General features: G+C 31.5%; 1 protein-coding gene across 3 annotated transcripts; it reads left to right on the forward strand.

Moving 5' to 3' along the window:
• Positions 1-2,513: 2,513 nt before the first annotated feature.
• On the forward strand, positions 2,514-22,689 carry LOC143052856 (uncharacterized). Of its 3 annotated transcripts, none has more exons than XM_076225993.1 (15): positions 2,514-2,601; positions 3,176-3,358; positions 7,645-7,869; positions 9,478-9,705; positions 10,914-11,021; positions 11,929-12,042; positions 14,310-14,423; positions 14,879-14,992; positions 15,635-15,768; positions 16,894-17,035; positions 18,433-18,566; positions 19,634-19,766; positions 20,732-20,850; positions 21,720-21,876; positions 22,499-22,689. In XM_076225993.1, exons 1-15 carry the CDS (start codon positions 2,544-2,546, stop codon positions 22,516-22,518), a joined length of 1,983 nt encoding a protein of 660 aa, XP_076082108.1. In that variant the 5' UTR covers positions 2,514-2,543; the 3' UTR covers positions 22,519-22,689. The 3 variants fall into 3 exon arrangements, with proteins under 3 accessions (XP_076082108.1, XP_076082109.1, XP_076082110.1); XM_076225994.1 differs by having other exon boundaries at positions 21,783-21,876; XM_076225995.1 differs by lacking the exons at positions 2,514-2,601; positions 3,176-3,358 and adding an exon at positions 6,439-6,573.

Consider the following 22,689-nt stretch of genomic DNA (forward strand, 5'->3'; position numbering starts at 1 on the left):
TTAATTATGTATTTGATTTGACTTTTTATGTTTTAGCGAGCACCACTGATGAGTATTTCGTAATAAATGAAAAATTTTGCTTGCAGTATTTCTATTATATCATTACAACCATCTGATATTGTTTTCTTTTTAACATCGAAAATGCTACTAAATGATAAGAACTCAAACGTTTTTTGCAATTTATTGTCAATCCCAAAACTTTTTGCTGTGATTTAGTTGTTCTCTTCTTCTTTAGTCTTTGCATTATCTGCTAATCCTATTAATGAGTATGTGTGCTTGCTAATTTCCTTAAAATAGTAAACCCCTTTTAGATAATGACTACTAATCGATCTGATATTTGGGTTTTTTAAAGAAGAACTTGAATTACTTCAGTTTTTGCATTTTGTTTGATTTCTCATGATGAGGGCCTCAGGGAAGATTAGTTATATAGCTAACTGTGTAAACCTCTCAAAATAAAGTATTGTTGTTGTTGTTGTTGTTGTTGTTGTTGTTGTTGTTGTTGTAGTCTAAACCCAATGACATAAAAGTTTAATCCATATTTGGTAATATTCTTTATATATAAATATGTTTGGTCATTTAATCATTTAACAGTATTTTTTCATATACAACTGTGTCTTTCAAACATTCGTCTTTGGGAGTTCCTGGTAAAGGTAGATTGAGAAACCCGCTTAGAACGCATGAAATATATAACATGTAAAAAACTCTATGAAAAGTCCATAGTAACAAAACAATGCAAAGAATAATAGTAATGATATTGGGTATCTTATATCTATTATATTTTATGTCTGATATATATGCTTTATTTATTGAAATTAAGAAAAATAGAAAATAACATAAATTCCTAAGTTGTACTTATTGATCTGAATAACTAATATATATAATAGATATGAAAGACAGGTAGGGACCGAAAGGAACATTCTGTTGTTTTAAATATTTTATTTCAAACTTGACATTTCTTACTCACAATTGGATAGTTTTCAGGTCAAAGTTCAAGGTTTCGTATGATCAATACTGTTACATACATGTGCTCTTTACTGTATCAAAGTGTCCACATGATTGTATCAATCCATTTAATGTAAAATAAATTGTTGCGAGTTATAGAATTTCAGTTGTGTAAAAATCATCAAATGTACTCTGTTGTTTGATTTAGGTATACGTTTTATTTTCTAACAAAAATTAGAAGAATTATACTATTGGGAAAAAGCAAAAGGGACAAAAAAAAAGTTAAGGTAAATGGTTTTCTGAAAAGGTTGATCATAGACATCTGAATAAGAAATGTGGTGACAAAGACACAATAATGTTAAAATAAAAACAAAACTTCTAAACAAACAAACTGCATATAAATTATCCATCAGTCCTGTTTTTTCGATAGTCGAATATAAAATTCGAAGAGTTTTTAAGGGATAGTTCCACATTTTTTTTTTGGTTTACTTAATTTCTTATCATTGAAAGTGACACGTTTGTGACAAAAATACATCTACTGAACATACTTTCTCAGGCTGATGGATAAATCAAGAGAAGAAAAATAACAAAGGATTTACATACAGGTGAAAATGAATTTTGTGAAATTTTGCGAATTTGATATTCACTGTATAATAAAATAAATAAAAAAGCATCAGTGGCCTTATTTGTATAAAAAAAAATACAGAAATAAACTGTAATCATACATATTGCAATTTGTTTAAATATCGTAATGAAAGAATACTTAATTAACTGTCTTAAAGAAGTGTTAGAAAGTGGTGATCGGTGAAATAGAATAGAGAATGAATACGATGCGTGACGTCAATACGTTACCAAATAACGTACGTTATGTGTAAGGACCAAAACAGTTGGAGACTTTAATGACCAAAAAGGACCAAATAATAAGAACCAAATCCATATATGGTCAACTTCGCTTGAGGGAGTTGAGACCTTAGTTTCTATTCGTAGTTTTTAGGATCGGAAAGGCTTGTTTTAAATCACGTCGGTTTCGAAGAACAGACTACTTAATATTCAGGACTGATATGCATAAACTATTTAAGTTAAGATATGTTCCGAACGGACGAATTTTCCTACGTGTCATACGATAAGTAGTACCTCGATTTCATATCTTAACTTATGTGTTATTAAGCATACGAGCCCAGCTTTCTTACAGTTGAAATAAAAGCTGTTTTCTCCTATATTTTGTTTTCATATCTAATATTTGCAACTGGACGATGAGGGGAAAAAATAATCCGTATTTTCAGAAGTTTCTTTTCAATTTCTATGATCGTTATATATATGGTTCCAATAAAATTCTTAAACAACAGTATTTTTATTACATAACTACAATGTTTCTTGGTGTATATTTTCGGAAGCAGTTCCTGTTTTTAATATAACAGTATATAACCTCTACTAAAGTAAATTAGGTAACTTAGTGTGTCGGTTCAAGTAAACTCTTTGTTTTGTGTATATGCACATATTCATATATAATTCACATGATTCATGTTAAGTAAGATACTCGAAGATAAGACTACTATGATATAAGGCGTTCACTTAGATTTCACATTACTGCGCTGGATACCATGTTTTTTTGTCTAGGAGTATATCTAGCTGGTCTAGTTGCAATAGCCCAGGGCACAGGTAAAGTTTTAACGAAACAATTCTATAATGATTTAGTAGGTTATCTCCCTTTTCGCGTTTTCTTTCATTCTTTGGTATCTCTGCTGTAATTTTTTTTTACAGCGGAATTAAAAACAAGAATTTTACACATGTTACAGTTCAAAACGAATATCATATACTATTTCGTATCATCCACCATCTAGATTCACAATAGTTCTTAAGTTTGAAAGAATGTCAGAACACTCCGTCATATTTTCTTGACAGAATGTCGGAAAACGTCGTTATATTTTTCTATACTAAATTATGTAATGCCAAAGTTGTGTACTTCTCGACTTAATCTTATTTCCCGTGATTAGATTTCACGATTTCATTTTTTTCTTGTGCGTAGAATGTGAACTTTATTTGGTCTATGTCTTTGCGTCCGTCTGCCTTATTGATCTATATGTTAATGTTAGCCTCTACTGCTTTGACCTTTTCAGATAACAATTATTATGTTTATACGTTCTATGTAGGTAAACTTGTCTGTTCTCTTTTCTTTTGTGAGGCTTGTATCAATATTTATATCAGTAATGTCTAACTGCTATTTTCTTTACAGTATGTTCAACATCGTATAAAGGAGCTTGCATCGACATATTCAGTACATGTCCTAGTGGCTACGTTCAGAGTTATAGTCACTGTGGTTTCTTAGAACTTTGTTGTTACCCATTACGTTCTACAAGTACCGGAACCGGAACTGGAACAGGAACCGGACCTGGAAGTCACCAAACGAGTAGCGGAGGTAAATAAAGATTAATATTACATTGGCTGTATTTGTCAATACCTTTTTGGAATCGTTTGTCCTCAATGCTCGTTAACTTCTTACTTGATTTTGCATTTTAACATTTTTTTACTCGATCTTGCACTGATGAGTCTTAAGTAGACGAAACATACGTCTAGTGTACAAATATTTAATATTTTAACTTTTTGGAGATTCAGCTGGTTATTAATTGTAGCACAGTCAGAATATGATAGTTGTTTTCCGGTCGTTTTGTTGATTGATATAGACTAGGCGTTTGATTTCGTACGATTTGTATGGAAGTTTTATTGATTTTCAAATTTATGTTGTTATATATTATTTGTCCTCATCAAATGAAAGACATAAATCAAACTAAATTGAAATGATCAGCATAAACACCATTTTATTTGTTGATGGCATGCGGGGGGCAGACAGATTTTGAAAAAGACAAACCATGCTCGGAAAGATTGAAAAATCTTGACTAAGAGATGATGACAAATGATGAAATTTTACCCTCACAATGCTTGAAATACCGCGTGACATACATAATAAATTGGTCGTGTAGAAACTGCGATTGTGCAAAGATTTGAATAGTTTTGTACATTTAAGACTGTATCGAAATTTTGGACTAGGAGGACAAAGATTTAATAATTTAGTTCAGCTAGGACTGTATTGAAACTGCCAGCAAGGAATACAAAGATTTAAATAGTTTAGTTAAGTAAGGGCTGTATTGAAAATCCCTGCTAGGAGAAGAAAAATTTAAATAGTTTGGTTCAGTTAGGACTGTTTTGAAAGTCCCTGCTAGGAGAAGAAAGATTTAAGTAGTTTGGATCAGTTAGTACTGTTTTGAAAGTCCCTGCAAAGAAAACAAAGATTTAAATAGTTAAATTCAGTTAGAACTGTATTGGAACTTCCTGCTAGGAGAAGATAGATTTACATAGTTCAGTTAAGTTACGACTGTATTGGAACTCCCTGCTAGGAGACCAAAGATAAACTAAGTTTAGTTTAGTCAGGATTGTACTGAAATTTCCCTCTAGGAGAAGAAAGATTTAAATTATTAGAACTGCACTGGAACTTTCTGCTAGGAAACAAAAGATTTAAATAGTTTAGTTAAGTTAGGACTGTTTTCGAACTCCCTGTAAGAAGAGCAAAACATTAAGTAGTTTAGTTTTGTTAGGTTTGTATTGAAAATCCCTGCTAGGAGAAGAAAGATTTACACAGTTTCGTTCAGTGAGGCCTGCATTAATAGTCCCTGTTAAGAAAAACAAAGATTTAAATAGTTTGGTTCAGTTACAACTAGTGTATTGTAACTTCTTGCTAAGAGAAAAAAGATTTAAATAGTTTAGTTAAGTTAGGACTGTATTGGAACTCCCTCCTAGGAGATCAAAGATCTAAATATAGTTTAGTTAAGTAAGGACTGAATTGAAACTCCCGGCTAAGAAAGCAAAGATTTGAATAATTTATTTCATTTAGGACTGTATTTGGAACTCCCTGCTAGCAGAATAAAAAGTTTAAATAGTTTAGTTAAGTTAGGACTGTATTGGAACTCCTTGCTAAGAGAGCAAAGATTTAAATAGTTAAGTTAGGACTGTATTGGAACTCCCTGCTAGGGAGCAGAGATTGAAATAGTTTAGTTAAGTTAGGACTGTTTTGGAACTCCCTGCTAGGAGAACAAGGATTTAAGTAGTTTAGTTAAGTTAGGAGTGTATTGAAACTCCTTGCTAGGAGAAGAAAGATTAACTTAGTTTAGTTCAGTTAGGACAAAGATTTGGAAAGTTATGTTCGGATTAGACTATAATGAAACACAATGCCGGGAAAAAGAAAATTTGGTTATGTTTTAAGTCAGGAGCCTGTAATTCAGGGTCTGTCATTTGTTGCTGTGTTAAATGTTTGTTTTTCGTTAGTTTTTTAGTACATTGATTAGACCATTAGTTTTCTCGTTTGAATTATTCTCCATTCGTCATTTCGGGGGCTTTTATAGCTGACTATGTGTTATGGGCTTTTCCTATTGTCGAAGGCCGTTCGTTGATCTATAGTTGATAATATATGTGTGAATTGGTCTCTTATGTAGAGTTGTGTCATTGGCAATCATGCCATATTTGTTTGGTTTTTTTTTTTTTTATAGATAACACTATTTATTGGCTGTGTTAAAAAAAATATCACTTGTTTCAGTATATTAATGACTAAGGGCACCAGTAGTATACAGATTTGTTAAGAAGGCGTTACTCGATTCGACAGAGATAAATCAAGGTAACCATATCATATTATATGAGGGTGTCACTTAAACTCCAAAGTGTCACAATCGAGAATAGAACAACATAAGATATATGTACTTGTATCTTAAGTTATAAGAACGCTAACATTTCGTTATTGATTTGTGACACTGTATACTGCTATCGGTATCCAACTCGTAATGGTGAGCGTAAAACTTAGAATCAAATAGTCAACTTAGCCATTTAAAGCGAGATAACTGAAATCGTAAAGTTTGTATAATGTAATTAGAGAGAAATGTTTTCCTGTTTCAAGAGGTGACAACTTATTCATGTTATTTTTTTTTTAAAGCGTATCAACAAAATTATATTTTCATTTGTTCACAAAACATACTTATAAGGGATCACACCGATAAAATGTTTTGCAACTGCACATATAATTAACACCTAAAACCAAACTAATTTTCTGCTAAATTGAACCTGCGTCTTTTTGTTTGGGCATCACACATTGAACATGTTGAATAACAAATGACTAAACTGAGAATTATGAGTAATATACGGTTAAATTTAAAACAATGGTTAAAGAGCACGAGTTTGCAGTAAAAAAAAAAAGGTTACACCAGTTAGTTAAGATGAATCACACATAAAAGATTCGAATCATGTGTTTTGTTCAATGGATCTAGACGACAGTATATTAAATATACCTCACAAATGTACATTTATAATTTGCGTCAATAGAAGGTACATGTAAATCTTAAATTCAATCCATTTGCTGATATTTACATGTCGTTATCTTAAATGGGGTTATATTTCACAATAATATTTGACCTATTTGTGAAGCTAATCAAACAAAGATAAAAATTATACCTTTAACATGGCTTTCTCTCATTTGACTATGCAAGTATTTAGAATAAGTGGATCTGTATACTGTCATGTTTCTCATAATAAGAATTCTGCTTTGCTCGCCTTTGATGGGAACATTTTTGTATGCAAAGGAAAGTAGAACAGGTATGTTAGGTTAAACATCTATTTACAACTCCCTTTAACAGAATATACAGTGAAAATGACAGCTAACTTTGTGTGTACCATATCACAAAAAAGTACCATAGATCGTTTTCATATCTAGATGAATGACGCAAGCAAGAAAATCAAAATTAAATCTTAAAATATTATTCATAATTATAATAGTACCTTTAACTCTTAATGATCAATAATAACAGGTTAAAAGAACATGACACACATATTTTAATTTTTCCTGAAAGGTATCGTTTCATTAAATTAGTATCTTATACGTTTTCATTCATTTAGAAGTATTAGTGATAAATAACTGAAAAAGGACAGATTCGATTATTCTTCAGTTATCTTTACAACATTACAACTAACACACATAAACCAAAACAGATAATACAACACGCGTTATTTTGTTTTTTTCTCAAGAGAAATACACGCCTCCGGGTGTGGGATTTTCTCGCTGTATTGAAGACCCATTCGGTTGTTAGTTGTTCTGTTATCGGGTGGTTGTATCGTCGACACAATCCCCACTTTCATTATCAATTTTATATGAATAACAATATGTCATCATATCTTTGTACTCGCTAAAAAGGAATTTTACAATTAACTCCAATGGTTGTTTCTTTAAAAAAAACAACTACACATCTGTTTTTTAATCCATGGCAGCAATCTCAAAAAATTATCAAACCCGATGAACCAACCGGAGTTTCGGCACGAACGAATGCTTTAATAATGAAATTCATCACACAACTGTTTAACATAGTTGTTTACAGTACTAATATTCAAATATGAACTTTTATAGCTGACTATGCGGTATGGGCTTTGCTCATCGTTGAAGGCCGTACGGTGACCTATAGTTGTTAATGTCTGTGTCATGTTGGTCTCTTGTGGACAGTTGTATCATTGGCAATCATACCACGTCTTCTTTTTTATATTTATTGAAAACGAGGAATGTCCCTATTGCTAAGAATTAAGAATGAAACGGACAAAGTTTCAAAGAGACAAAAAACAAACACTTAAAAGCAGAAAAATAGCTCCAGGTATAATGCAATAACCTGTTTCTTTTAGATAATTATTGCTACAACAGACATAATAATGGATCTACATATGCTGGAACAGTTAACTCCGCAGAAGGGAGGCACACTTGTTTAAACTGGAAAACAGTTGCTTCGCCGTATATTCCGTACCATGAAAACCATAACTTCTGCAGAAATCCAAATGGGTTTCCGCAACCTTGGTGTTATACAAATTCTACCAATTATAAGTTTTATTACTGTGATATTCCAGTGTGTGGTAAGCTATTTTTCTAAAATATGATGTAAGTATATTTGCAAGTATGTCGTTTTATTATGACTTGAGTACAATTAATATATTTTGTTTAAAATTCAAACTGTCAGCATGGTCAATGCCTTTATCTTATAAACCATACGTGTTTTTTCTTGAAAATGAGTAGGTTTTGTTGAAAATATACATACACTGTTCAAATGTAGTTAGTGAGGTTTTAGATAAAAATTTTACTAAATCGGTAAGTACCAAGTCAAGAATATTTCAGTTGTTATCCGTTTGTTTTATGTGTTTGAGTATTTTGATTTTTGCCATTTGATAGGGACATTCCGTTTTGAATTTTCTTTGGAGTTCGGTTTGTTTCTGACTATACTTTTAAGACAATTAATTATGTCTGTGTGTATTTTCTGCTTCATCTGTTGTTTTTACTACTTTTCTGATTAGAAAAACAATATTAAGGTGGCTCATGGGTACAAAAATTTTAGCAAAAAATTAAACCTTTATTTTTTCATTACAAATTTTATTTATTACACTATTAGTTGTTACTTTATGATATGGTACAAAAAACAACCCAAAAAAATTATTTTGTTTGGCCCCAGATGACTTTAAAAATTGAAAAAGCTCCAAATTATCTCCCTTTGGTGCAAAAATGCCATTTTTTGGCCTTAAATTTGAAATATCTTTTTTAACTCATCGGTGACCTATATTTTTTATTATTGTTTTCAAATAAGCTGTACATAAACTAAATAATTGTAAAATTTAAGCGATTTCTTATATTAGGTTATTTTTTTATTTCGATATTTCCTCTTTTTCTCCTATTAGTTCAACAGAAAAAAAAAAACATTAACAAAAATGTATGCTTCTTCTAGAGGCAGATTTTAGCTTAAATGAACGGTGACCCCATTTTTTTATTTCATTTTTCTTTTAAGTATATGATAAAGTTCATTTATGAAAAAATATAGCGAAATCCTATATTAGAAAAAAAAAATCATCTATACCCAGGAGCCCCCTTAAATCGGGTATTACCAAGTCAAGAATATGTCAGTTGTTATCCGTTTGTTTGATGTGTTTGAACATTTTGATTTTTGCCATTTGATAGGGACATTCCGTTTCGAATTTTCTTTGGAGTTCGGTATGTTTCTGACTATACTTTTAAGACAATTAATTATGTCTGTGTGTATTTTCTGCTTCATCTGTTGTTTTTAGTACTTTTCTGATTAGAAAAACAATATTAAGTCATGACACAAAATCCCTAATTGTAGTTTATATAAAGATTTCATTTGATTATTAAAGTGTTAGTTAATGTGATTGTATATATTGTTGTTAGTATAAAACATAAAGCTAAACGGTATTTGGATACATTTCTATACGTTGGTTGGCTTTGTTATCTATGTTATATCTATCGATTGTTTAAGCTATTGATTTAGTCATTTGATTAAAGACTTACTTTTTTGAATTTTCCTCGAACATGTCGAAGATCAGTATATTTTGTGATTTTTCGTTTGTCACTTAGTGTAGGTCACTTTTGTTATGTCAACTTCAAAAGAAAAAGATGTACATTTATAGCAATGAAAACAAAATGTTACAGAAACAAAAACAGATGCATATTTCTTTTAGATACTGGATGCTACAATAGAAACAGTAGTGGATCCAAATACAATGGAACAATCAGCACAACAATGAGTGGACGAACCTGTCTTAATTGGAAATCTGTAAATTCGCCATTAGTGTCATTTCATGAAAACCATAACTTTTGCAGAAATCCCAATAGTTTCTTGATGAAGCCATGGTGTTATACAGATGCTGATAGATACCGTTTTGAATTTTGTAATGTTCCTCTTTGTGGTATGATATTTGAATACAAAGTAAAATGGAGAATGGAAATGGAGAATATGTCAAAGAGACAACAACCCGATTAAGAGCAGACAGCAGCTGATGACCACAAAAACGGAGAAAATACCGCTCCTGGAGTAGGTCCTCAGATAGCCCCTAAATAAAATTGTGCACTAGTTCAGTGAAATTGAAAATCAAACAAACTACAAAATAAAGGCAACAGTAGTATACCGCTGTTCAAACTCATAAATCCATGGACAAAAAACAAAATCGGGGTAACAAACTAAAACTGAGGGAAACGCATAAATATAAGAGGAGAACAACGACACAACACTACAATGTAACTAACACACACAGAAACAGACCAAGCATCAGACAAAATCCCACGAGAATAACAAATATAACATCAAAACCAAATACATGAATTTGGGATAGACAAGTACCGTGACTCGTCTTATCGCAATGTCAATTTACACTCAAAAATAAGAGAAAACAAACGACGCAACGTTAAATTGTAACACACACAGAAACGAACTATAATATAACAATGGCTATATTCCTGACTTGGTACAGGACAAACAATATAAATGAACTAAAATTATACATGCCAGACCAACTAAGGCCAAAGGCTCCTGACTATGGATAGGAGCAAAAATGTGGCGGGGTTAAACATATTTGTAGAAATCTCAACCCTTCCCCTTTACTTTTATCCTCCACAGACTTTTCACACCTGACCTATAAATGAATTGTAAAGTATTGTTCTTCTGTTCAAAATAAAAAATATATTAAAGCAATAAAAGTATGTTCAACATTAAAAAAAACCGCATTAAAACATTATTTTTAACGAAGGGTGCATATACTAGATCGTAGATTGTTATGAAAATGAATATCAGGAAACATCAAAATACCATACCAGACCTTTATTTGATTTACCAGACAAGAAATCTCACACGTTTGTTTGTTGTCTCATTAAGACATTCGTCAAAAACTTGACAGGAACATGTTAGAACTGCAAAACAATTGGTTTATTTTTCCATCACGTTAATACTGTGAATCTAATTGAAAATGCATTAGTTATAAATGTACCAAGTGCAAGAAATAGAAAATATCTTATGCTTAAAAGTATATTTGATAAAATAAGTAATGAATAATATATATTACAAGTTTATTACAAAGTATATATAAAGTCTAGATTTAACATAATAGTCTTTTACTTGAAGGAACATGTTCTGAACATCTTTGTCAGCATGGGTCTACGTGTGTAGAAGACCACGGCAAGTTTACTTGTATATGTAATCCTGGATTTCTCGGTGCACAGTGCAATATTGGTAAGTACAAATACATTAGTATGTTATGTTGGTGTACGTTCTTGTTTCATTTAATTATAATGGCATGTTGTTTTATTTAGAATAACTGCTTGATAGATTAATTCATTTGTCATAGTATATAAGTTGCACATGTCTTAGTCCTAAACATAAAATGAAAATATTACGAACATAAACAAAATTGTATTTAAGTTATTGATAAATGTGCAATTCTCTGTTTAATGTATTAAAAAAACTAAAGAATTGACAAAAACATCATGCTTTTTTAATGATAACGTAACCAACTGTTTTTGGTATATCGTGTTGTGCGTGCTTTATATTATCTCCCAAGTGATACTATATTCCCGTGCTCGCATTTCTTATCATGATTTTCTTGATAGAGGGTTGTTGCTCAAAGAAAGTTATTAAATCAAGAGTTCCAAATGGTGAAGTTGAAATCATCACTTCGTATAATTTACGGACGCCACCACGTGCACGAGTTGGTTGACCGTTATGGAATAACCGTTTCACAAATGATATCAGATATGTTCCCTACATCGTAACTACAATCCCATTTCCCTTCATGAATGTGACCTACCGAATTAGATTATTTACCTGATCTTTTATCTCATACCAACACGATGGGTGCCACATGTGGTGCAGGATCTGCTTAAACTTCCGGAGCACCTGAGATCACCCCTAATTTTTGGTTGGGTTCGTGTTGTTTATTCTTTAGTTGTCTATGTTGTGTCATGTGTACTATTGTTTGTCTGTTTGTCCTTTTTTTAAGCCATGGCGTTGTCAGTTTATTTTCGATTTATCAGTTTGACTGTCCCTCTAGTATCTTTCGTCCCTCTTTTATATTAGATGACACATGATTTAAAATATATTTCATAATGCCCCAATATTTGTAAATGTTGGTGTATTATAGATATGAACGAGTGTGCTAGTAACCCCTGTCACAATAATGGAACATGTCATGATAGAGCAAATAGTTATACATGTTCCTGTAAAGCTGGTTACACAGGTGTGAATTGTGAAACAAGTATGTATTATTATAGAAAAACTAATCTAGACGGATAACAAGCCAAAAGTCATACATGTACATGAGTTCCTATATTAAAAACTAGTAAGGGATAAATAATAGGGAAATTCAAAATAAATTTAAAAAAAAACACAAAAAACACAGATACTACTATGTTTAAAGACAAACCTATAAAAACGATCAACAGTTCGCAATTGATAATGTATGGACTATGCTGGTAAGAACATGTTTACAAACATCGACACTGTAGTTCTGAATGTCATTATATAAGGTCAGGTAATCATTCCAGATTGCTTTAATATTCTTTTACATGGTACATCAATTTGTGCTCCACTTTTAAATTTGTTGGATTTTTAATCAAGTACACCATTATTGTGGAATTAAACTCTTTTGCAGTGAAAACTAGTACTAAACGTGTATTTCGAATTTCCTTATATCTGTTATATGAAACGACAATATTAAGATAAACACAATATTAAATCGTAGCATGTCCATATGCCTATGTTAACAAGAATTTATTCCATGATTGTCGTGCGTCAGGAACTTTGTAAAATATTGTCCCGAGTTATTTATCTCGTCACTGATGTTATTAAGTAAGCAACCTTATATGCGATTTTCGACAGTCAGAAACCTCATAAATTGTGATCAAAAGTCAGGAATATCGTCACTGAATGTAGCATTTAAAAACCCGTTAATGATTGTCCGTCACTGTTTTATCCGGATTCAAAAACTGAACCAGTCTTTGTATAGATAAAGGACCATTGTCACTTTCTGTACCGCGTTAGAAACCTCGTCATGATTGTCCTGGATTAGGAACTTTTGAAGTGATAGTCCCGAGTTTGTAACCATTTCAGTTGTTGTCCGAAGCCTGGAACCTTTTCAGTGGTTGTCATTATTGAAGAATATCGTCATTGATTTTCCCGAGTGAAGGATATTGTCATTGATTTCTTCGAGTTTTGAACTTTGTCAGTGGTTGTCCCGTATCAGGAAACTCATTATGATTGTGCGAAGGTCAGAACGTTGTCCGTGGTTGTCCCGAGTTGGTTAATTTGTCAGTAGTGATTTTCTTATTTTCGCGTGATCGTATGTCTTATTGTTGTAAATTAGATCTAATTATGAAATTGTTATAAGATCCTGTAAAATGGTATTCTTTTTATATTTTTCTCGAACTTATGTATGATTTGATGTTTCCCCATTTGTTTGTATTGTAGTCTTGTCATGTAGTCTTGTCATTTTGATGTTATATTTAACATTGCCATGGAGGCCAACCATTTTTTCTTGAAATGTCCTGTACCAATTCAGGAAAATGGCCATAGTTATATTATAGTTCGTTTCTGTGTGTGATACATTTTAGTGTTGTTTTTCTGTTGTGTCATGGTTCTCCTGATATATTTGACTAAGTTTTAGTTTGTAACCCGGATTGTTTTCTTCTCAACAATTTGTGGATGTTAACAGCGGTATACTACTGTAGCTTTTATTTGGTGCATGTGCTATTGGTACACTGGTAGAGTATATATATATGTTGTTGAAAACATTATATTGAACTCTGTAAGCCTTTTGGTAATACTGTATGTGTGTCGGTGAGTTGCTTTCTCGACTTCCTTCTCACAAAATGTAAAGAATTCTTTTTGTGATTTTAGTTTTGAATTTCTTTGATTAATACATGTAAAATGCGCCTGATTTCCCGGTATGTCTTTGCTATGTAGTTTTATTTCCTTCTTCCTTTTTTTGTTGTTTATGGTTATTCTAACTGAGATGTAATAAATTGTTAGACTGTAATAATAAACGATTGATAGATTATCGTACGGCGAAAGTGAGAAATTCAATCGAGTTGATATTACCAATGGTAAGTTTATCGCTATTTCATCTATGACGACGTTGTTAATTTCATTGACAACGACACGAGCGACCTTAGTTTCCAGCGATAATTTTTTATCACTCTACTGTGCTGATAAAGAACATTATCAGTCAGTAAACTCAAAGGATAGTTCATATGATAGCGATAAAACATTAGCATTACTACAACATGTTTACTATGATATCCAACAACTGAAAACGTTCAACATGCACAGGTTAAAATCGGGCTTCTGGCAGAAAAAATGGTAATCTCATTTTTCAATCACATTTTCAATGTTTACGTACAACTATTCTTTCTTTCTCAGTACGCGAGAACAATTTTGAAATTTATAATTATATTTTCAAATATTGGGTCATCTTTAAAATTGCGCGTTCTACGTGCAACTCTTTGTTGTTCAATTTTAATTTAGATATAGATGGATGTGCAAGTGATCCGTGTAGATATGGAGGAGTATGTCACGATAAGGTAAACAGCTACATTTGTGTTTGTCCATCTGGATTTACTGGAGTTAATTGTGAGAATGGTTAGTATTAAATATTTACAGTTTCCTTTACAACTGGAATCAAGGTTAAATCTATATTTGATATCTTTAAATTATCAAGGAGTGGCGATAGATATTAGAGGGACATTCACAATCATAGATCGAAACAAACTGACCACGCCATGGATAAAAAAGAAAAAAAGACACAAAGACAAATAATATTACACAATACACAAAATAAAAAACTAAAGACTGAGCAACACGAACCCCACCAAAAACTGGGGTGATCTCATGTGTTCCGAAAGGGTAAGTAGATCCTGCTCCACATGTGAATAGTTGTCATGTAAAAACAAATTTAATTTAACAAACACATTTTCATTTCAAAGAATTAGTCAATTTTAAATGAATGGCTAACGATTATTTAAAAGCAACATACATATATAGTCAGCCAGTATGAGTTCATCTTATGATGTAGTAATGTATTTTTCTATATTTAGAATTGAATGAATGTTTGAGTAGTCCCTGTCAGAATAAAGGCACATGTATTAACCAATTCAATGGATACAAATGCATTTGTCGAAAAGGTGACTCTGGACCAAATTGTCAATTAAGTAAGTTTTGATACGTGGTATATAACATGTATAAGGCTCATCTTGGAAACAAGTTGTTTCGAGTATACTCAATGATACCCATGTGTATTGTGTGTTGTTATATGATATATATCATACTGGTTTTTCGTTAAATGTTGATATAAACCATGATAAGTTTCTTGTTTGAAATGGAATAATTTTTGATTCGGGAGCCGTTTATAGTTGTCTGTGTGATATTATACATTCATTTCCCGTGCCCGAGGGAGATATGAAGATTTGTTCACCCAAAAATATTCATATTTCACGAGGGCTTTGCCCGACATTTAGTTCAGTGGAATAATATTAACAATAATCAACATGCAGTGAACAGTCTAACGTTTGACCACAATTGATTTTAGCAATAAAAACTCAATGGCAGGATGAACCTATCAACGTCAATCATACGTATATACTAGTTATCAAAACATGAAACATACACATGTAAACAGTAAATGTGTAAAAATATAGCAAGACAAATAGTTAGGAATATATTAAACATGTAATTAAGATGACAGCAACCTAAAATATATACTGCAACTTTATTATATAGTATGCTATTTTCAATATATTAATACATTATGCGTTATATCTGTGGAACTATATACCATATCAATTGTGTTAAAGGATCTGAAGTATCTGTACCCCCAACTATAATCATACCAACGGATAGAACTTTTAAAGAGGGAACACCTCTAGCCGAGATATCATGTTTTGCAGAAGGAATTCCCCCTCCAGATATAAAATGGCGAGCCGTAAATGTATGTACAATTAAAAGCACTCATCAAATGATGTTAATATGCATACAAGGTATTATATGTCTCCTATGATATTTGTATTTGAATACTTCTGTATGTGTTGTATAACTGGCAACCTCATATTTTAAGCAAGATTTAATCTAAAATTACCAGAAACCAACGAGAATGACTGTTGATTTGTATGCCTACATGTCGTAATTTGCCCGTAATTTTGCCCAATTTTGCCCAAAAGGCAACAGAAGTATAATGCTATTCGAAAGTCATAAATCGATTGAGAGAAAACAAATCCGGTTACAAAATAAAAAACCGAGGGAAACACATCAAGTATAAGAGGAAAACAACGAAACAACAGAAACACCAGAGTGCAACAAAAACAAAACGACAATGTAACACACACAGAAACGAACTATAGGATAACAAATGTCATTTTCCTGACTTGGTACAGGACATTTTTAGAAAAATATGGTGGGTTGAACCTGGTTTTGTGGCAAGCCAAACCTCCCGCTTTTATGGCAATGTTAAAAATTTAACACTAAAAGGACATCATTACATGATGATAGGTATGAAAGGTACCAGGCTTATAATACAATACGACACACGTGCCATTTAATCGATACGCGTAATTGAAAAAACTATAATGACTAAATTGTTTGCATCCGAATTGATTTTAATTTTATTTACCTTCACATAGTCTTCACCAGAATCGGAAGCACCGAGTATATAATGAGCATTCAAACAATAAAATTTGGATAGCGCTGAATAGCTTGACATATTGTATTTTTTTAAACTAAGGGGACGTGTTTTAGTGTCACTCTGACTGTCCTTCACCATTTTGTACCGATCGATTGCAAATATCTGCTGATACTCATATCTATATCGATAGATTGATAAATCAAACATTCAACTTATCAATCTAATATATATATGCATGTACTATATAGAAACAATTGTAAATAAAACTTTGTTGACTAATGTTTTTGACTTGATATCTTTTACATTTGATCAAGTATGTTTATATTTGACTTGATTATTATCTTGATTCCGTTTCGTCGACAAATCTATTGGGTTTTTTTCTGTACGTCTTTCTAGTATTAGTTCATGTTTTAAGATTTTTATAATTTATTCCAGGCAAATTTACAGGGTAATACAAAACAGATAGCTCATTATCTAATAATACAAAATGTGACGGTAGCCGATGGTGGATATTATATGTGCATAGCAACAAACCGAGTCGGCACTGATATAAAAGCTGTTCATATACATGTTATTGGTGTGTTATTATGCCTTACGAAACTTTATAATATACGAATGATTTTATTATCATAATTTCTTTGTATAAGGATATCCCTGATCAAACAAATATTCGCATATCCTGCCCCGTTAATTATCTTGAGTAATTATTGTTTTCATTTTGAATTTGTTTTAAAGCAACACATACATGATATTTGATTCAGCAGTGTATTTTATTTTGATAGCAATTTTTAACTCAATTCACTATTTTTCAAGTTTATATTTGTATTGAATATATTTATAAAACAAACATTTTGGAAAAGCTACATCTTAAAAATGTCATTTCAAGTTGCATGGTAAATGATGAAAAATTCTTGAAGAATTTTGGTATGATTTAGAACACAAAATCCTTGTAATACTAATTAATTTTTTTTTAAAGTTTTCCAAAAGCATGATCATGATATATTTGTTCAATATCTTATCAATCAATATTATTTGTGAGATACTTATCATGGTTTTTAAACTTCTGTCTGTCCTTTATAATGCAGCAATATTTATATTGTGCTTGGTAAAAACATACACAGTTAAGACCAGTTAAGTGTAGTCAAACTCTTTTCATTTTTGGAATCCTTGCATCATCTTTTTGCGTGATCTAAAATGGCCGTTCTCGGGGGTGAAACACATGTTTATTGAACACATAAGAAATTAACAACTTGGTTGAAGCTAAAAATAAGGAAATGGTTAAAAGTACATATGATCACGAATAGCTAAATATCTACTACTTTCAGATGTAAGAACATTTTGTAAAATTTCATCATTTATGCATTTAATATATCTGAACACGTGGTACTAATCTAAAAATAAAACATGACTTCCGAAAACGATAGTAGAGTATGTGTCTCCAAACGTATATGCAAAAAAGATGGCAGCTCATGTGTGATGTTGAGACTACTTACTACTCAAGGAATGTAATTATATTGTTTGCCAGAAACAATCAATATGAGAAGCATGGATTCATCAGGCCAACTGATCAACGCAATAACAGTTCTTTACAAAAGGTTATGGTCAATGATCGTAAAGTTTAAATTCTTAGGAACAAAACCGAACAAAACTTTATATTTCCCGTAATCATGTGACTGCATATTTTGCAACAAATAAATGTTAAGCTATGAGACAAAAAAAAAGTACTTATAAATATGTATTTACTGTTTAATTCCCTGAAACAACATTATTCTTTCTATTTCGACATCGATTTTATTCTAATAAAAAGTATTTCCATCATAATGTACCAGCAAATTTTATTTAAGTAAACTATTGACCTAAGTAATTCGTGATTAGGCTTATTTTCAAACTCTTGTCTACTGATTTCCATCCTCGGCATAAGATGTTAGAATCACCCTACTGTCTCTTTACTCATCTATTTTTGTTTTGTTTCAGCAAAACATACATTACATGTAGCCCCAGTTATAACAGCTCCTTCTGAGGTGACAGTGTTTTATTATACAGAGGCTAAATTAGTTTGTAACGTTACCGGATACCCTACACCTGCTGTTAAATGGCTATACAATCATGTATGTAAAATATGATTTAATGTTGTGAAGAATATCTGACAGAAACAAAATGCAAGACATGAGAGTCGAATATCGCACGACAGAATTTGAAAGTTTGTATATTGGAAGTGACCTAAGGGAAGGGTACCATAATACATTTATTGAAATTTGTGTATCATTTATCGTTTACTGATTCAGTAGTTCATGTAGTTCGGGTACCGTGCTCTTTTCCCTCTTTCATATTAATAACTAAATTAAACATGTTTAACAGTAATAACTGAAAACCAATATATTCTACTATTTTCATCACACATCTTATACTATCACAGTAGACATTGGAAAATAGCAGTAGCATATGTAGTCTTTGAAGTTATGTAGACTAAGTTAAAGACACAATTATATATACCAAATAACGTTGGTGATGGGATTTACAGGTCATTATTACACCTTATTTTTGTATTGAGCAAGCATATTTACAATTGCTGTACCAACATTCAATAAATGAAGGAAGTGTACAGCCTCTCTTTGCACGTATGTATAACCTCATCGACAAGGCATGGTAATGAAAAACACATAAAAATCAAAGATCAGTTCAAAATGATGTATGTCACCAAATCATTAACAAGATCTCGACTCATATTCGTTTTTCTAATCGTAAATACACATGCAATCATTAATTTGTGTCTTGTTTGTCCGTTTGATCTTACAGCAATCCCATCATTTGTATTAGCCAAAAATCTTAACCAAAAGAAAATAAATTGAGGGCGAAAATATATCTGTTCGTCCGTCCGTCTGTCCCGCTTCAGGCTGAAGTTTTTGGTCAAGGTAGTTTTAATTAAGTTAAAGTCCAATCAACTTGACACTTAGTACGCATGTTCCTTATGGTATGATCTTTCTAATTTAATTGCCAAATTAGATTTGTTACCCAATAACACGGCCCATTGAACATGGAAAATGTTAGTGCGAGTGAGGCATCCGTGTATATTGGACACATTCTTGTTTTTTTTTTTGTTTTTTTTTATAATAGAACACTATACCTTATTATTATACATTATTGGTTTCGAATTAATACATGCTACATATTGCAGGAAGAATACAATGCTACTGGGAACACCTTAATTATGTCGACAGTTACAAATGCCACTATCGGACTTTACACTTGTATTGCAACAAACGATGCAGGGACAAGTCAAGCCAACATAATACTTAAATTCACCTATGGTAAGAATGTCTGTGTAAAGGAAGTAAAGTCTAATATGAATTATTAATATCTTCGAAATTAAAGCATGATGCAACACGTATATGACGTATTGCATGCGCAGATATAACTTTTGACTGTGAAATGTTTTGTATACATATCAGTGCATTCAATGTTCAAACGCTTCAAAATGGGTGCGTGCGTTATGGTAATAATTTGGTGGACTGTAATTGACACCCGGTATTGCTCGAATAACAATTCTAGTTAAAATTTGTCACATGCATAATTGCATTGTTTTTAATTGAGTCATTCCTTTAAATTTCTATTCTCAAATTTCAACAATTTAAGTCACATAAGTAAGCAGTGTGATAATTTCATCTATTCAAATTATATCTAATCAATATACTTGAAAAAAGCAAGGATAATACTACTTCTTGTTTTTATTTGTTATAAGTTTATCGAAATTAATGGACTATTTATTTTCACAAATGACTGATGTCTGTCAAAAAATTATATTTCATATTGTTCTGGAAAGCAGTCAATACTGGTATCCTTAAAGTATATAGTGTCTGTTACTATTATAATGTGTTCTAGTAAAAGTAAACAACGATGAATGTTATAGATATTGAGAAAAAAACAGGTGGATATGCTTAACGTTGAACACTTGATTGTTTGAATCAGAAAAAAATACGCAAACACACAAATCGGCCCGCTCGTGATACGCATTTTGTTTTGGTTAAAGCATCCCTAAATTCTTTATCCAATTTTTGAAGTTATTATACACAAAATATCAAAAATACCTTGCTGAATGCTAACTCATCATGATTTTAAGTTAACCATCAAAGCGTTATATTATAATTATACAGTTTCTATTGACTCCATGAATATCATTGTATTTCTTGTATTTCTTATAATCTTTCCGTTGTTTCAAATACGATTGTTAACAGTTTTTGATAAACTGATAAAAGTTTTCTCCTTTTTTTATTAGATGCACCTACTATAGTATCTCCACCTTTGCCATCTATTAGTCAATCTGGTGAATCTCACAATTATACCTGTCTATCTACCGGACACCCTCTTCCGATTATAACATGGAAGTTCAATTCGGTAAGAATTGTTCAGTACGCATGTAGTATGTTACGATAGTATGGGTGTCTTTCGAAATCTTGTTTAGTTTAGTTTAAACATATTTATTTATAGTGGATTCGGAAACAAGTTTTGCAACTTATATTAATCCCTTTCCAATTTGCGGGTGCGAGTGCTGCCTTGTAGCGGCATTAGCCTGCTCTTTTTCGAAATCTACAAGGGTGTCTTTAACGTGCAAGAGATATGGCTCTCTCTTAACATGAGTCAGCCATTTATCGTCCCCTTCCGACGGACTATCATCATTTCCTCGAGACCATACTCGCAAATAGTGTCAAGGGAGAGCCGAAAATTTAGTTCCTGAAATTTTCATCCCAGACGGGAATCGAACCAGGAACCTTTGTGTTAGTAGCCCAGTGCACTAACCACTACACTACGGCTATCTCGCAATCTTGGATTGTACATAATAGAGAACATAAGGTCAACATTTTCATTCGAAAATTTTATGCAGGTATGCAGATAAATAATGTCAATCCGCATTCAAAAGAACCAATTTTCAGAAGGGGAAATTATTTTTACTTCATTTTTTATTGTTTTTTTTAATTGTTATTTGAAGGGAAGGTAAATCTAAAATAGAGATTTTTTTTACAGAATTTACCTTTATTTTGTTATCTATATTTAAGCTGGAATAAATGTACGATAACCTTTATTTTTTACGTTCTCAAAACATGTTCTAAAAGATCTACTGTTATTTATTTTCTTAATTTGTGTTATTACTTTATCTACTAATTACAAATCAGTACAAGGTTAATATTCTACTTTTGCACTATATATGATATAATTATATTTTACTATAGATTCAGTTTAAAAAATATAAAAATGTATTTTTGCAGTTTTTTCATCAATCATCGAATTTACCACGCCATGTTAAGTTTGACAATGGTACAATTTTACAGTTGATCAACATACAAGAATCTGGTTTACTGTCGTGTACAGCTACTAATGAGTTTGGTACAGAATCAGCATCAGCACATGTTATTGTTGAGCAATGTATGTTTTATTTAATTTCATCATAATGTAAAAGAATGCAAGATATCCCGAAGCAATAGTTAAACTCATAAGTTGGAAATGCAATGGCAAAAAACGATAAATAATCAAACAGTAACAGTATCCAAAATCAATATACAAAAAATGACTGTGCAAACCCAACAAAAGGGTGGGCGTGATCGCTGGTGTGTGGGAAGTGTTCACAAATCCTGCATCACATCTTCTTGCGACTACCTTCATTAAAAGAGATTACTCGAGACAGGAAACTTCATATTTTAAAAAACAAATACATATGCAGAGAAATACATGTTATCAATTGCAACTGAAAATTAAGTATAAAGTACTTTACATAAGACATATTTCTTAATTTTCAAAATCAAGAAACAACTGTTTTGTAAATTGTGGTCAGACATTACGCTTACTATATAAGTCTACTTTCATTTTGACTTCATATCATTCATTATTGTAATTTTTATTTGTTTGTTCATAAAACACGAACTTTAAAAGTGGGAATATCAAGTTGAATTTGCATGAAATGTTCACTATTGTCTTGTAGTTTTGAGCATTTACAATTTAATAAACACACAAATTTAAAGGATAATTTTTAAAATATATTTTTTTTCAGCAACTGATGTCATTGGTTGAAATAACGGTTATTTGACAACTAATGGTATACCAAAGATATTCTATCATCGTACATGTGGTTTGTTTTTTTTTAGATCTGGTCTTCTTCACAAAACATGCTCATATGTTTAGATATCCATTATTATGCGCATGCATGTGCTTTATTATTTTTAATAAAAAACTTAATATTGA

This window comes from Mytilus galloprovincialis, chromosome 11, assembly GCF_965363235.1.
Source record: "Mytilus galloprovincialis chromosome 11, xbMytGall1.hap1.1, whole genome shotgun sequence".
Lineage (NCBI taxonomy): Eukaryota > Metazoa > Mollusca > Bivalvia > Mytilida > Mytilidae > Mytilus > Mytilus galloprovincialis.